Genomic DNA, 16,900 nt, shown 5'->3' on the forward strand with positions numbered 1-16,900 from the left:
CTGAGGCAGGAACACAACATTTAGATGTTTGGGAAGATGAGGAGGAACTTGTGTAGGCAATCGAGACCAAGTAGCTAGAAAAGTAGAAAAAAATAACAAGAAAGTGTGATATCCTGGAAGTTAAGTAAAAAAAAAAAAGTATTTCAAGGAGAGCTATATGTCAAATACCACTTGAGGTCTTGTAAAATGAGAACTGAACTAATCCCAGAGCCTGGGAATGAGGAGGCCTACAAAAGTAATACTCGTGGTGTGGAGAAATAGAGGGTTCGGGATGAACAGATGAGAAAATTGATGGGGAAACAGTGATGACAAAGTTGGAAATTCTATGGTAAGAAAACCATTTGTGGTGGGACTAGAAACTGAATGGGAAGGACAGAATTAAGACACTCAAATAGAGGCAGTTGAGGTAGAGTGTAAAGGATACATTTTTAGAATCAAACAGTGTAAGAGCACAAGGACAGGCTCTGATATCAGCTGACTGTGACCCTTAAGAAAGACACTCTCCCTCACTGAAGCCAATACTTCCTCACAGACTTAAGGAAACAACACATATGAAAATGCATGAAACAAACTAGTTGTTCTTATAACTACCATCCAGATATCATATAGTACCTTATAAATAAAACTGGGGAATCACACTGCCTCTGTTTCTTGCATTTTTTAGTGTGTCCTAAAAAACTGAGACATGAAAATCTAAAAGGCTTTCATTCATTAAAAACATCATAACACTTTTCTTGAGATAATCACTCAAAAAAAGCTTTTTTCTACTTTGCTAAATTGGACAATCCTATAAAAGGAGATTTGGCAATTCAGCTCTCCTCCCTTAACATGACTTATTATTTTTTGCTCTTTAAACAGGAGTCAAAGCAAATAATTTAAAAAGACCATCAATTTCTGTACAATTTGAATAAAAGGAAAAGTTCAAATAATCTTTATTTAAAAAAAAATATTTTAAAATAGTGGTTCTCCACTTCGGTGGCACATTACAATTACCTAAGGAGCTTTAAACAATACTGATGCCTGGGTTCCACCTCCCTCTGATTCTGATTTAATTATTCTAAGGTGTGGCCTGGGTATTAAGAGTAGCAAAAGTTCCCCAGGTAATTTTAATTGCAGCACAAGGTTGAGAATCACTGCCTTAAAAAAGTTTACAGAGGTGGGGGCAGGGCACAGTGGCTTAGCAGGCAGAACTCATTTGCCATGCTGGAGACCAGGGCTCGATTCCAGGTGCCTACCCATACAAAAAACAAAAAAACAAAAAAGTTTACAGAGGTGGAAACTTTATAATAACAACAACAAAAGTAAGTGTTTCTAGGGCCAAGATTTCAAAGTAAACACAGTTCTATTTGTGAAATCATACCCATTTCGTTGAGGCATTATGGAATACAGATATCCTGCTAGCTCAAGTTAATTCCTTTTAGGTTCTTTTGATTAGAAAAAGGGCAGCAAAAATCTTAGCATTCTGGGATTACAACTATTATGGAATCTTTGCCCTCAGATTATTTAGTAATGCACCAGAGTCACATTCCTGTCATCTTTCAGGATGCAGGCCAAGCTAACCTCTTTCGGGAACACTTCCCCAGTCCCTGGCACACAGCGATTTCTTCCCCCTTTATTTTTTTTTTTTTTTTTTTTTTTTTTAAAGGAAGGAAAGACAGAGAGAAGGAAGGAAGGGAGGAAGAAATCTTTAAACATTTTCTTGTTTTATTATATTTTGTTTGTTTGTTTGTTTCTTACATGGGCTGGGGCCGGGAATCGAACCGGGGTCCTCCGGCATAGCAGGCAAGCACTCTTGCCCGCTGAGCCACCGCGGCCCGCCAACCCCCTTTATTTTTTTTTTTTAAAAACTTTTTTTATTAGAGAAGTTGTAGGTTTACAGAAAAATTAGGCATAAAATAGAGCTTCCATATACCACCCAATTATTAACACCTTGCATTAGTGTGATACATTTGTTACAATTCCGTAGGTACTCCAAGATTTCACAATTTCCAGCAGTGGGGTCTTTGAGGGTCCCTGGGTTAGAACATGGGGCACCCAGTCTTGGTCCCTCCCTGAGATCTCTGCTTGTTTGGGAGTCACTGAGAAACAGGTACATGGCTATCTTGGATGGGCGCTGCCCTCATGGTGGCTACTCAAACAATGCCATCCAGAGCTTCTACTGTAAGGGCACAGCCAATAACAGAACAGGGCTGCCCTGCAGTTGCGGGGGTGGAAAGTGGCAGCTCTTTCTATTTTGTTGGACTCTGAGTTCAAAGGGACAGCTTCTGGTTTGATAATGACCTCAAGATCGCTAGCGTCAGGGAGATCAGCAAAGTGAAAGACTCACAAAACCATGCCAATTCTATGTTCTCCTTCATTTTTATCAGTTTTTGTTGGCCCATTTTTTGGTCAGTTAAGTAGCATTAAGATAATAGTTCACATTTTCATGTTTCCTTCACTAACAGGCACTGTGCTACAAATCAATCTTGTTCCTCAACAGGCTGTTAACTAAGTTCTTCCCATTTTTATGAATATTCTAATGAACCTAGCATGTTGTCTAGCACTTGGCTTATAAGACCTGCCAAGTCTACTTCACTAGTTTCAACTCATTTCCCTGTGAAGTTTCAACTCATTTCCCTGTGATTCTTTCCTGATGAGTTCTAACCACAGTGGTCTTCTTTCAACTCCTTCAGGCCACACAGCCTATGCATATATTCTCTCTGCTGGCACTAAGCTACTCATCCTTCAGATCTCAACTCAATTACTCAGAGAAGTCTTAAACTAAGTTGAGTCTCCCAGTAAAACTCTCATGTAAAAAAAACACTGTGTATCTTTTGAATTCCTAGTACTACACAGACTAATATATATATAAAAATATATAAATATATTTTACATATAAACACATACACACACACATATAGTATGTGACTTTTGATTCATGTCTGACTCTCTCACTAAATTATAAGCTCCATGAGGTTTGTGCTCAGTCTCGAATCCCCATGTCCAGCCAGGGCCTAGAGCATAGAGGCACTGGATAAATATTTACTGAATTAATAAATGAAAAAGAATGGCCCCAAATATTTTTCTACATCATATTAAAAATGTTTAAAAGGTACTGCCAAATGGAACCCTAACCTTTCATTTTCTTTTTTTGGGGGGGACCAATGTTAATTGCTCAGAAAAGATACTTTGTCATTTTGGTAACAATATCCACTGCTGGGCCTTATCTGACTCTGCTTCAGGTAGGAACAAAGGATGCTTATATGCAAATGCTCTGGATGGTGGTGGGGAACCAAGAAGGGAGGGGAAATAAGGCTCTGGAATGAGATGATATAAGGCCATAAATATTGGCTCTAAGTAAATCATATAATTCCTATAAGCCTATATTTTCTCGTCTATAAAATGGAGTTATACCTATCATATAAAACATGCATGGGATATAATATACATTAGAAAAATATTAGTTTTTCTGTCACAATCCTATCTTCCAAGGTCTGATTCAGATACTCTCTTCTCCATCAAGCCCCAAACTACCTGGCTTAAGAAATGTTTCTGTTCTCTTACAGCAATTACTACTATATCAATTTTTGGCTTTAAGGTCATTTGTGATCATCTCATCACCACCACTCCTTAGCAGAGAGGCTCCTTCGAGGCAGGGCCTACATCTTTTTACCTTTGTCTCCCAAGCTGTACCAAGCCCAATAGATGTTTGTTAAACCAAATTTAATCCATGAAGTATGACAAACTTGAAGAAAAGCAAAATTTTACTATTTATACTGCAGAGGTTTCCTCAGGAAACTTGGTCTACAATTAGGGATTACATTCAACAAGGAGTTTCCCTACTTTCTTCAAAGTGATCCATTAGGGATGGTATGTTTAAATGGTACAAAATATCTAAACATTATCATCGTAACATAAACTGTAATTTATACAGGACCTACTATGAGACCTGAATTTTATATATATTTATCTTCAGCAAATTCCGCAAAGTAGGAATGATATCTATTTTACAAATACAGAAAATTAAAAAAGTTACATCAGACCTTGTTCTGGGTCATGAAGCAAGTAAGCAGGTATTTTAATTAAGATTCTCTGACTCTAAAGCAAGGACTCTCCACTATACCATATCCCATTCCATAAACATGTTCCCTACAGCAGTAGGCATTCATATTAATGGAGTCTTGTGCAACTAAGACACCAGCTTGAAAAAATAATACATTTTGAAGTCTAACCTTCAAATGTCCTTCGCCTGTGAGGAATTCAGAGTAACCAGCATCAGTGGCCAGCAAACCTACAAACTGCATGCTGGGCCGTTGTTGTATAAAAGCTTCAACAGCTTTATCTGTCACATGCTTTCTCCCAGAAACATCCAGGGAGACAAGGTTGGGTAGGATATCCTTCTGCTCTAGTAAGCGAAGAGCTATGTCTGATGTAAACTGCTTATCATCTGAAATGTCAAGATGATTCAGATGTTTTAGTTCTCGAACAACATCCAGTATCTGGGTAGTTGTCATTTTTAAACATTTCAAGTGATGCATGGTTAGAGACTTGAGTCGGTCTTTACAGGCCAGCAGAGCTGTAATGTCTGTGATTGAGGTATTAGAAATATCTAGGCTCTCTAATCTTGGCAATGAGGCAACTTCAGCCAAGTCTTCATTGTAAAAGAGAACATTGGTGATGCTCAAAGCTCGAAGGCCAGAAAGCTGGCTAAAGCACCGCTCATAAGGATCTTCAAGGGACAGAGTTAACGAGTTCAGCACTAGGCACTGGAGATTTTGCTGGATCCACTTGTTACTGCCAAGACCACTGATGATGTCTGTAATCGTGATGTCAGCATTCACACCTGTGGCATCAAGTTCTACTAATTTGTGGTGGCAGAAGGCTTTCCGGAAAGCAACAGCAGAGATCTTTGCCTTGCGAATGCAAGCTCGCTTTAAGCGCATCTGGTTGCCCCTAAAAATACCCACAGTTCCATCATTCAGTAGACCTGAGGAAAAAGCAGAAAATTAACTTCAGAAAAGTGTTAGCTAAAATTTCTATCATACTTTACATTTACAAAGCTTCCCCATGTAAAAATATCTCATTTAATATACAAAACAATGCCACGAGGTGAAGAATTCATCTACATTTTATAGATAGTAAACTGGGGCTCAGAAAGACCACAGACTAGCAAACAGCAGAATCAGGATGGTGGTAGATGTTACTACCATTCATTGACATCTGGTTCTTAGTATGTTTGTGGATAGACAGAAAGCTACATTTCTCTAGCCTCTATGGAGTTAGATGGTCCTTCTAACTGGCCAATGAGCTGTAAGCTGAAGTTATCTAAGAGCTAGGGCATGATTTTCCATGCTATCTTCTCATGCTAAAGCAAATGAGGGGGCTTTAAGTTCTCAAAAACAGCTATATGAGGGTAAAGCCTTCAAGATCTTGGATCCTAGGGTGATCACGGAGTAGAACTCTTCATGAACTTGCAGTTTATATACCATAAGTGAGGTACAAACCTTTGTGTTAAGCTGCTAGATATGAGGAATTAATTTGTTACCTATCCATTTCTAGCCTATCCCTTTAATTCACTATGACACATTATGGTCACAAATACATATACAGACACATATATTTAATATATATATAATGCCTAAAATCCATTGTTAAAACCACTAGGCAGTGAGAGGCTACTCTGAGGGTTGCCCTTACGCAAACTTCAGGTAGACCTTGCTACCTATCATAACCTGCACACCCCAAACCAGGACCATTCCAGCCAATCCTAAAGAACACCTAGGATAATATATAAGATTCCACACAGGTTCCAGGCACTAGAGTGACTTTCCAGAAACCTACAACCTCCAGATGGGTCCCAGGTCTAGATAAGTCCTGAAACCTAGCCCAGCCTCTCTAGAACATCAGATAGTTCCATTCCCTACCCCGTATTAGTGACAGACCCTTCCAATATCAAAAATTTAGAATTGCCAGAGACCAAACACCCCTAAAGAGAGGGATGGAAAGATCAAAGGTGATGGTGGAGTTATATTGAGAAGATAGGATTTAACAAATGAATATGAATGCTGAATCATTAAATTGATGTCTCTTTTAGTCTCCAGTATTTTAGAGCAACTAGAAGTAAAAACCTAAAATTGTGGAATTGTAACCCATGTCAAACTCTGAAATATGTTCTACAACTAATTGTGGTGCTGTGCTTTGAAATTTTTTAGCTTTTTTATATATATGTTATTTTTCACAAAAAAAAGAAGGAAAAAAGTCTATTGTGATGATAAAAATATCTAAGCTCTCTAACCTCCTATATTCTGAAGCAGCTAGAAGGGAAAAAGAGGACTGTATACAAGTCCATGACAAAAAAACCACTAGCCAGATCAGAAACCTTATTAAAAGGATCAGTAATTTTAGCCCCTACCTATCAGATAAATGCAAATAAAGTAGACAAAGTAATCTCTTGAAGTCCCTTATAGATCTACCTGTCTTTCAACTAATAGAGCCAGAAATAAATGACACTTTAGAGCTACATTTCAACAGTATCTCATATGAACTAGACAACATGAACTGTGAAAGAAGTTAAAAGTCATGCCAATAAAAGGTAGCCTAAGAATGGTCTGGGGTGCTTAAGTACTTGGGAGCAAGTTAATAAAGCCTGGAATCAAGAAAAAACTGACACCTGGAGCTAGCCTATCCTAGCGCTATAACTCAGGCTTCCAGCAACACCCTTAAATGAGAACGAAGGTATTTTTTAAAAAGAGGTAGTATTCTGTAGTAGTTTGAAGCTGAATAAACCCCAGAAAATCAGGTTCTTAAAGTGAATCTATTCCTGAGAGTGTAAACCTTTTGTGGGTGGGACCTTTTGATTACGTTATTTCAGTTGCGGAATAGCCCAATGGGTCTTAATTCTCTTACTGGAGTCCTTTATAAGAGGATGAAATTCAGAGTAAGCTACAGAAGCAGAGAGAGAAAGCCACAGAAACAGGTAGCTACAGAAGCCAGAAACTGGAAGCAACAAAATTCAGAAGAAAAGGAAGAGACTAGCAGATGCCACCACGTGCCTTGCCATCTGAAAGATGAGTCCAGGATCACTGCAGCCTGTTGGCAGGAAGAAGGTATCATCTCGATAATGCCTTGATTTGCATATTTTCATGGCCTCAGGACTGTAAACTTGCAAACCAATAAATTCCCATTGTTAAAAGTCAGCCCATTTTATGGTATCTGCATTTTGGCAGCTTTAGCAAACTAAAACATACTCTCTAGTGAATTTTGCAGTTATTTATCATTAAACAGTATTAATTAAGAACAACCTTTGCAAAACTGGTCACAGTGGGAAGAAAGGATTAATTATGTATTAAGAACTCCACTGTTCCTTGCAAGGATGGTTCAACATACAGAATTCAATCAATGTAATATACTACATTAATAGAATGAAGGGGAAAACTACATGATCATCTCAATTGGTATGAGGTATCTCAGAGAATCAAACATCTTTACATGATAAAAACACTGAGAAAACTAGGAATAAAAGGGAACTCTCTCAACATGGTGAAGAGCATTTATGAAAAAACCATTGCTAACATCATACTCAATGGTGAAAGCTTTCCCCGAAGATCAGGAATAATGCAAAGAGGCTCAGTTGCACTGTTGCTAATCAACACTGTATTGGAAGTTCTAGCCAGAGCAATTAGGCAAGAAAAAGATATAGAAGGCAGTTCTATTATATATAAGATCTACAGATTCAACACAATATCTATTAGAATCCCAACAGTGTCACAACACAAACAGTGAATTCTAAGTTAAACCATGGACTAGAGCTAGTTGTGTAGTTACAAAAATGTGTTTTTATCAATTATTGCAAATGTTCCATATCAATGCAAGGTGTTATTAGAACTCCAAAGAAAAAAGAGAAATACCTGATGACTTAAAGTTACACAAAATCCTAATGTAAACTATGAACTATTGTAAATAATACAATTATAATAACATTCTTTCATCAACTGTAACAAATGTAACACACAAATGGAGACTGTTAATAACAGGGAAAACACTGTGTATGTATATGTATGTGTCTGGGGGGTGGGTAATATGAGAACTTCATATTTTCTGCATGATTTTTCTATAAACCTACAACTTCTCTAATACATATATTTTAAATCCTAACAGTCTTTTTTGCAGAAATGGAAGAAGGCACAGAGAAAAGAATTAGTGAATACAAGATAAAGTAAGACTTTATACAATCTGAACAACAAAAAGAAAATAAATGTGGTGGGGGGAGTCTCACAGATCTAGAAACTATAAGGAAAGTCAATGGAGCCCCTGCAGGAGAGGAGAAAGAGGTAGGGCTAAAAAAAATACTTGGGAAATAACAACCAAGAAAACTTGCCAAATTAGACAAAGGTCATAAACCTATGGAGCCAAGAACCTGAGTGAATCCCAAAGAGCATAAGCCCAAATAAATTCAATCCTAGATACACTGTAGTCAAGTGAAAACTGACAGAAAAATCTTGAAACCAACAAGAGAGAAAAATACATTATCTAAAGGGAGAAAACAATTCAAGTAACAGTGAGTCTCTCATCAAAACCTTTGTCAAGTGGTCAAAGAAAAGAACTGCCAACCCAGAATCCTATATCTAGTCAAAATATCCTTCAGCAATAAAGGGGAAATCAAAACAATCTCTAATGAAGGAAAATTTGTTACCAGCAGAACTCCCTAAAAGAATGGCTCAAGAAAGTTCTCTAAATAGAAAGGAAACAATCAAAGAAGGAACCTTGGAACATCAAGAAGGAAGAAAGAACACTGTATGCAAAATATGGGTACACACCACTGATTTACTACCTTCTTTTGAGTTTTCAAAATTATGTTTGATGGTAGAAGCAAAAAGTATAACACTCTGATATGGTTCTAAATATATGCAGAGGAAATATTTAAGACAATTATATGATAAATGGAGGATGGTACTACACTATAAAAGGGAGGTAAGGTTTTACACTTCACTCAAACTGGTAAAATGATAACACAAGTAGACTATTATAAATGATGCATACATCATGTGGTATCTATAGCAACAACTAAAAAAGCTATATAAGAAGATACACTAAAAATATACTATAGATAAATCAAAACAGAAGTCTAAAAAATGTTCAAGCAAGGCACAGGAAGCCAGGGAAAATAATAAAGAGGAAAAAAAAAAACAAAAAACAAAAATTAAAATGGCAGACTTATGCCCTAACATATAAATAATCACACTAAATGTAAATGATCTAAATATATCAATTAAAAGACAGATTAGAAGATTAGATTAAAATATGATCCAATTATATGCTATCTACAAAAAACTCACTTCAAATATAACAATTTAGGTAGGATGAAACTAAAATGATAGAAAAAGATATATCATGCAAACATTACTCAAAAGGAAGCAGGTGTGGCTATATTACTATCTGAAAAAGTAGACTACAGAGCAAAAAAAATTACCAGAAACAGAGAGGGATAGTACATAACGACAAAGGGTCACTCCACTAAGAAGATATGACAATCCTAAAGTTGTATATACCATAAAAGATGCTGCAAAATATGCAAAGAAAAATTGAGAGAACAGAATGGAAAAATGAACAAAATCAAAATCACTGGAGCCTTTAACATCCCTAACAGGCTACAGAATAATTAGAATATCAGCAAGGACACAGAATTTAGTGCTATCAACCGAGTCTAACTGACATTAAATAGATCACTTTATTCAACAGAAGTCACATTCTTTTCTCAGTATCCATGGAACATTCTCTAAAATAGACCATGGGCAGTGTCATGGTTAGGGACATGTGTCAACTTGGCCAAGTTGTGGTACCTGCTTATCTGATTGGGCAAGTGTTGGCCTGTCTGTTGCAATGAGGCCATTTCATAGGATTAGGTCATGATCACATCAGCTGCATCCACAGCTGATTCCATTTGTAATCAGCCAAAGTGGAGTGTCTTCTACAATGAGTGACGCTAAATCTAATCACAGGAAGCCTTTTAAGGAGGACTCAGAGGAGACAGGTTCCATTCCTGCTTCGGCTGGTGAGTTCATTCAGACCATCCATCAGAGTCGTTGGCTTCACAGCCTGCCCTGTGGATTTTGGACTCTGTGTTCCTGCGGTCACGTGAGACACTTTTATAAATTTTATATTTGCAAGTGTTCACTGCTGATTCTATTTCTCTAGAGAACCCTAACTAATACATCTTGGTACCAGGAGTGGTTCTTAAGAAACAGAATCTTAAAAATGGGTTTTTATGAATTGTTTTCTACTCTGACTGGACTGAGAGACACTAAGAACTCTGATTCCCATAATCAGAATGACACTCCCAATCCATGGAGTGATTTAGCAAAGGAGATAGTCAAAATATCATCATTCGATTCTCCTAACACTTCACTTGTACGAAGCCAGACTCTGGGGGATAATGTTTTTGACACCTTTACAGAGTTTTGTAGAAATAAGAGTTATAGAGATGTTGGCTGGTTGTTTTTAGATACACTGGCTACATTAAGGGGTGAAAGGGATGGGCTTAAGGCTTCAAACGAGAAGCTTAAGTGCCGTCTGAAAGATGTAGACGTTTCTATGAGTATCCTGAAGGAAAATCTTATTTCCTGTAGCCGTAGACTTGAGATCTCTGAAAATCAGACTCAGAATCTTACTGTTAGAGTAGCAACTTTACAACGTAAACTGAAATCTTAGTCTTGGATGGTGTCTGCCGTTAAAGTGAGGGCATTAATTGGAAAGGAGTGGGACCCTGAAAAATGGGATGGTGACATATGGATTGATAATGATGTTGGGGGTGAGGTTGAAACCCTAGGCCATGCTGAGTCTTCTCTAGAGAACCCTGTAATAGTCTGCCCTGAGGACATAGCCACCCCACCTCCAGCCTGCCTTGAGGAATTGGTCACCCAACCCCCTCCTGAAGGGATTAGCCCTAGAGTGATTAATCCTATTTCACCAGAGGAAAATGCAAATGAAGGCCCTGAAGGAAATGGCTTCGAAGATATTTCTAATTCTTTTCATGACCCACCCCCACCACCCCTCGTTTCTTCCAGGCCTATAACTAGACTAAAGTCCCAACACGCCCCTAAAGGTGAGGTACAAAAGTATCACATATGAGGAGGTAGGTTATATTCCAAAAGAACTGTGTTAGTTTTCCAATTTATATAGACAGAAATCAGGGGAATATGTGTGGCAATGGATTTTAAGAGTGTGGGATAATGGGGGGAGGAATATAAGGCTGGATCAGGCTGAATTTATTGATATGGGCCCACTAAGCAGAGATTCTGCATTCAGTGTTATAGCTCGAGTGGTTAGAAAAGGTGTTAACAGCTTGTTTGGGTGGTTGGTTGAAACATGGATCAAAAGGTGGCCAACATTACCTGAGGTTGAAATGCCAGAACTGCCCTGGTATAATGTAGATGAGGGGATCCAGAGGCTTAGAGAGATTGGAATGTTAGAGTGGATTTATCATGCAAAGCCTGCTCTTACGACCCCAGGAATGTCCAGAGGCTGTACCTTTTACCAGAACAGTGAGAAATAAATTTGTGAGACCAGCACCATCATCCCTAAAGAGCTCTGTGGTTGCACTTCTCTGTAGGTCAGATATTACTGTAGGAACTGCTGTCACTGAGCTGGAATCCTTAAACACAATGGGGATTGCGGGATCCTGAGTTGGCAGAAGCCAGGTGGCAGCACTTAATCACCAAAGACAGGGTAGACATGGCTATTATAATAGACAGCAAACTCAAAGGAGGCGTCAAAATTATATGACACGCAGAGATTTGTGGCATTGGCTAGTAAATCATGGGGTACCTAGAAATACAATAGAAGGGCAGTCTACTAAATTCTTGTTGGAGCTGTATAAACAAAAGAGTTCTAGGTCAAGGGAACAGAAGTCTAACCTGAATTACAAAAACACAGAGTCACGGCCCCTTAATCAATTTCCAGACTTGAGATGGTTTATAGACCCAGAGCCCCTAGAATGAAGGGGAGGCCAGGTCCCTTTGGGGGAGAATCCTGTTACACTGCCACAAATTTATACTGTTAATCTTCCTCCAACTCTTCCCCAAGGAGACCAACGGCCTTTTACCAGGGTAACTGTGCACTGGGGATAAGGAAATGATCAGATATTTCAGGGATTATTAGACTCTGGTTCAGAAGTGACATTAATTCCAGGGGACCCAACACGTCACTCTGGACCACCAGTCAGAGGGGGGGCTTATGGAGGCCAGGTGATCAATGGAGTTTTAGATCAGGTTCGTCTCACAGTGTGTCCAGCGGGCCCCCAGACCCATCCTGTAGTTACTTCCCCAGTTTCGGAATGTATAATTGGCATAGATATACTGAGAAAACTGGCAGAATCCCCACGTTGGCTCTCTAACTCGTGCAATGAGGGCTATTATGGTGGGAAAGGCCAAGTGGAAGCCACTAGAACTGCCCCTACCAAGCAAAATAGTGAATCAGAAGCAATACCGTACTCCTGGAGGGACTGCAGAGATTACTGCCACTCTTAAGGACTTGAAAGATGCAGGGGTGGTGATTCCCACCACATCCCCGTTCAACTCTCTTATTTGGCCTGTGCAGAAAACAGATGGGTCTTGGAGAATGACAGTGGAATATTGTAAGCTCAACCTGGTGGTAAATCCAATTGCAGCTGCTGTTCCAGATGTAGTATCATCACTTGAGCAAATCAATACATCCCCTGGTACCTGGTATGCAGCTACTGATCTGGCAAATGCTTTTTTCTCAATAGCTATTAGTAAGGACCACCAGAAACAGTTTGCTTTCAGCTGGCGAGGTCAGCAATATACTTTCACTGTCCTACCTCAGGGGTATATCAACATTCCAGCCCTATGTCATAAATCTTGTTCGCAGAGACCTTGATCGTTTCTGCCTCCCACAAGACATCGCACTGGTCCATTTTATTGATGATATCATGTTGATTGGACCTAGTGAGCAAGAAGTACCAACTACTCTAGATTTACTGGTAAGGCATTTGCGTGTCAGAGGATGGGAGATAAATCCAACAAAAATACAGGGTCCTTCCACCTCAGTAAATTTCTAGGTGTCCAGTGGTGTGTGGCATGTCGAGATATCCCTTCTAAGGTGAAGGATAAGTTGCTGCATCTGGCCCCTCCCACAACCAAAAAAGAGGTACAATGCCTAGTTGGTCTTTTTGGATTTTGGCAACAACATATTCCTCATTTGGGTGTGCTACTCTGGCCCATTTATCGAGTGACCAGAAAAGCTGCTAATTTTGAGTGGGGACCTGAATAAGAGGAGGCTCTGCAACAGGTCCAGGCAGCTGTAAAAGCTGCTCTGCCAGTTGGGCCGCATGATCCAGCAGATCCAATGGTGCTGGAAATGTCAGTGCAAATAGAGATGCTGTCTGGAGCCTTTGGCAGGTCCCTATAGGAGAATCACAACACAGAACCTTAGGATTTTGGAGCAAAGCCTTACCATCTGCTGCAGATAACTACTCTCCATTTGAGAAACAGCTTTTGGTCTGCTACTGGGTCTTAGTAGAGACTGAACACTTAACCATGGGCTACCAAGTTACCATGAGACCTGAGTTGCCTATCATGAGTTGGGTGTTCTCTGACCCACCAAGCCATAAAGTTGGGCATGCACCGCAGTACTCTATTGTAAAATGGAAATGGTATATATGAGATAGAGCGAGAGCAGGTCCTGAAGGCACAAGTAAGTTACATGAAGAAGTGGCACAAATGCCCATGGTTTCCACTCCTGCTGCCACATTACCTTCTCTTTCCCAGACCAGAGCTATGGCCTCTTGGGGAGTTCCTTACAGTGAATTGACTGAGGAAGAGAAAACTTGGGCCTGGTGTACAGATGATTCAGCACGATATGCAGGTACCACCTGAAAGTGGACAGCTGCAGCATTACAACCCTTTTCTGGGGTGTCCTTGAAGGACAGTGGTGAGGAGAAATCTTCTCAGTGGGCAGAACTTCGAGCAGTGCACCTGGTTGTTCATTTTGCTTGGAAGGAAAACTGGCCAGAGATGCATTTGTATACTGACACATGGGCTGTTACTAATGGTTTGGCTGGATGGTCAGGGACTTGGAAAGACCATAATTCAAAAATTGGTGACAAAGAGGTCTGGGGAAGACGTATGTGGCAGACCTTTCTGAGTGGGCTAAAAACATGAAGATATTTGTATCCCATGTGAATGCACACCAGAGGGTGTCTTCAGCAGAGGAAGATTTTAATAATCAAGTGGATAAGATGACCCGTTCTGTGGATACCAGTCAGCCTCTTTCCCCAGCAACTCCTGTCATTGCCCAATGGGCTCATGAACAAAGTGGTCACGGTGGTAGGGATGGAGGTTATGCATGGGCTCAGCAACATGGACTTCCACTCACCAAGGCTGACCTGGCTACAGCCACTGCTGAGTGCCCAATCTGCCAGCAGCAGAGACCCACACTCAGCCCCCGATATGGCACAGTCCCCCGAGGTGTCCAGCCAGCTACACGGTGGCAGGTTGATTACATTGGACCACTCCCTTCATGGAAGGGGCAGCGAGTTATTCTAACTGGAATAGACACATACTCTGGATATGGGTTTGCTTTCCCTGCACGCAACGCTTCTGCCAAAACTACCATAGGTGGGCTTACAGAATGCCTTATCCATTGTCATGGTATTCCACATAGCATTGCTTTGGATCAAGGAACACACTTCACAGCAAATGATGTGAGGGAATGGGTGCATGCTCATGGAATTCTCTGATCTTACCATGTTCTGCATCATCCAGAAGCAGCTGGATTGATAGAACGGTGGAATGGCCTTTTGAAAACTCAATTACGGTGCCAACTACGTGGCAAAAACTTGAAAGGCTAGGGTAATGTTCTCCAGGAAGCTGTGTATGCTCTGAATCAGCGTCCGCTGTACGGTGCTGTTTCTCCCATAGCCAGAATCCATGGGTCCAGGAACCAAGGGGCGGAAATGGTTGTGGCACCACTCACTATTACCCCTAGTGATCCACTAGGAAAATTTTTGCTTCCTGTCCCTGCTACCCTGAGTTCTGCTGGTCTACAGGTTTTAGTTCCAAAACGGGGTGTGCTTCCTCCAGGAGAAACAACAGTGATACCACTGAACTGGAAGTTAAGATTGCCACGATGGTCACTTTGGGCTACTTATGCCTCTGGATCAACAAGCCAAGAAGGGGATTACATTATTGTCTGGGGTAATTGACCCTGACTATGAGAAAGAAATAGGACTGCAACTACATAATTGAAGTAAAGAAGAGTTTTCTTGGAATATAGGAGATCCCCTAGGGCGTCTATTAGTACTACCATGCCCTGTGATTAAAATTAATGCAAAACTGCAACAACACAATCCAGTCAGGACTACTACTGGCTCTGAAACTTCAGGAATGAAGGATTGGGTCATCCCACCAGGCAAAGAACCACGGCCAGCTGAAGTGCTTGCTGAGGGTAAAGGGAACATGGAATGGGTAGTGGAAGAAGGTAGTGATAAATATGAACTTTGACCACGTGATCAGTTACAGAAACAAGGACTGTAATGCTGTTTTGTTCATGTTATACTATTTAAGTTGTAAGAGATCAAGTTTAAGAATGAATGTTGCCCAAGGATTTGCACCCTACTCTAGAGAGATTTAATGTGTTTCCAGTTATATGCAGGACAATTGAGTATTGTCAGGTAAAATAAAAAAAAAAAATGTGTGCTTATTTGTTTTCATTTGGAAATTAAGTATGGTTTAAAGTGATATATATATATAGGTGCCAAGTTGACAAGGGGTGGACTGTCATGGTTAGGGACATGTGTCAACTTGGCCAAGTTATGGTACCTGCTTATCTGATTAGGCAAGTGCTGGCCTGTCTGTTGCAATGAGGACATTTCATAGGATTAGGTCATGATCACATCAGCTGCATCCACAGCTGATTCCATTTGTAATCAGCCAAAGGGGAGTGTCTTCTACAATGAGTGATGCTAAATCTAATCACAGGAAGCATTTTAAGGAGGACTCAGAGGAGACAGGTTCCATTCCTGCCTCTCCTGTGGAGTTCATCCAGACCATCAATCGGAGTCGTTGGCTTCACAGCCTGCCCTGTGGATTTTGGACTCTGTGTTCCTGCGGTCACGTGAGACACTTTTATAAATTTTATATTTGCAAGTGTTCCTTGTTGATTCTATTTCTCTAGAGAACCCTAACTAATACAGGCAGTGTAACGGTGGATAAGTGGCAGAATTCTTGTCTGCCATGCCAGAGACCTGGGTTTGATTCCTGGAGCCTCCCCTTTGTGAAAAAAAAAAATCATAATAATGAAATAGACCATATCCTGAGTCATAAACTTCAACAAATTAAAATCATATACAGTGAGTTATCCAACCACAATGGAATCAAACTAAAAATCACTGACAAGAAGAAAACAGGGAAATCTCCAAACACTTCAAAACTAAACAACACACTTCTAAATAATCCATAAATCACAGAGGAAGTCTCAAGGGAAATTAAACAAAATACACTTATAAGAAAGAAAATGAAAGTACAGCATATCAAAATGTATGGCAAACAACTGAACTAGTACTGGCATGGAAAGGTACATAACTAAATGCTGGCATTAGAAAAGATGAGAAATCTTATATCGATAATCCAAGCACCCAAAAAAAGAGTTTAGAAGAATAAGCACAAAATAAAGCCAAAGCAAGTAGAAGGGAAGAAATAAAAACAACAAACGCAGAAATCCATGAAATTGAAAACAGAAAAATAGAGAAAATCAATGAAACAAAGAGCTTATATTTAAGCTCTTTAAAATTTAAATTAAGAATTTAATTTAAAAGTCAATTAAATTAGACTTCCGGAGAAGATGGCGGCATAGGAAGACGCGCGGATCTTAGTTCCTCCTCCAGAACAGCTACTAGGGGAGTAGA

At 39.8% G+C, this 16,900-nt stretch overlaps 1 protein-coding gene across 5 annotated transcripts in view; it reads right to left on the reverse strand.

The window, feature by feature from the left end:
- ZYG11B (zyg-11 family member B, cell cycle regulator) overlaps nt 1-16,900 on the reverse strand; it is a 198,561-nt gene that overhangs the window by 84,002 nt on the left and 97,659 nt on the right. For all 5 annotated transcript variants that reach the window (XM_077149622.1, XM_077149623.1, XM_077149621.1 and 2 more), the window contains one exon: nt 4,212-4,966. In XM_077149622.1, coding sequence (XP_077005737.1) covers nt 4,212-4,966 — 755 coding nt within the window. The remainder of the gene's footprint in view (nt 1-4,211; nt 4,967-16,900) is intronic.

The sequence above is a fragment of the Tamandua tetradactyla genome, chromosome 2 (genome assembly GCF_023851605.1).
Source record: "Tamandua tetradactyla isolate mTamTet1 chromosome 2, mTamTet1.pri, whole genome shotgun sequence".
Taxonomy (NCBI): Eukaryota; Metazoa; Chordata; class Mammalia; order Pilosa; family Myrmecophagidae; genus Tamandua; species Tamandua tetradactyla.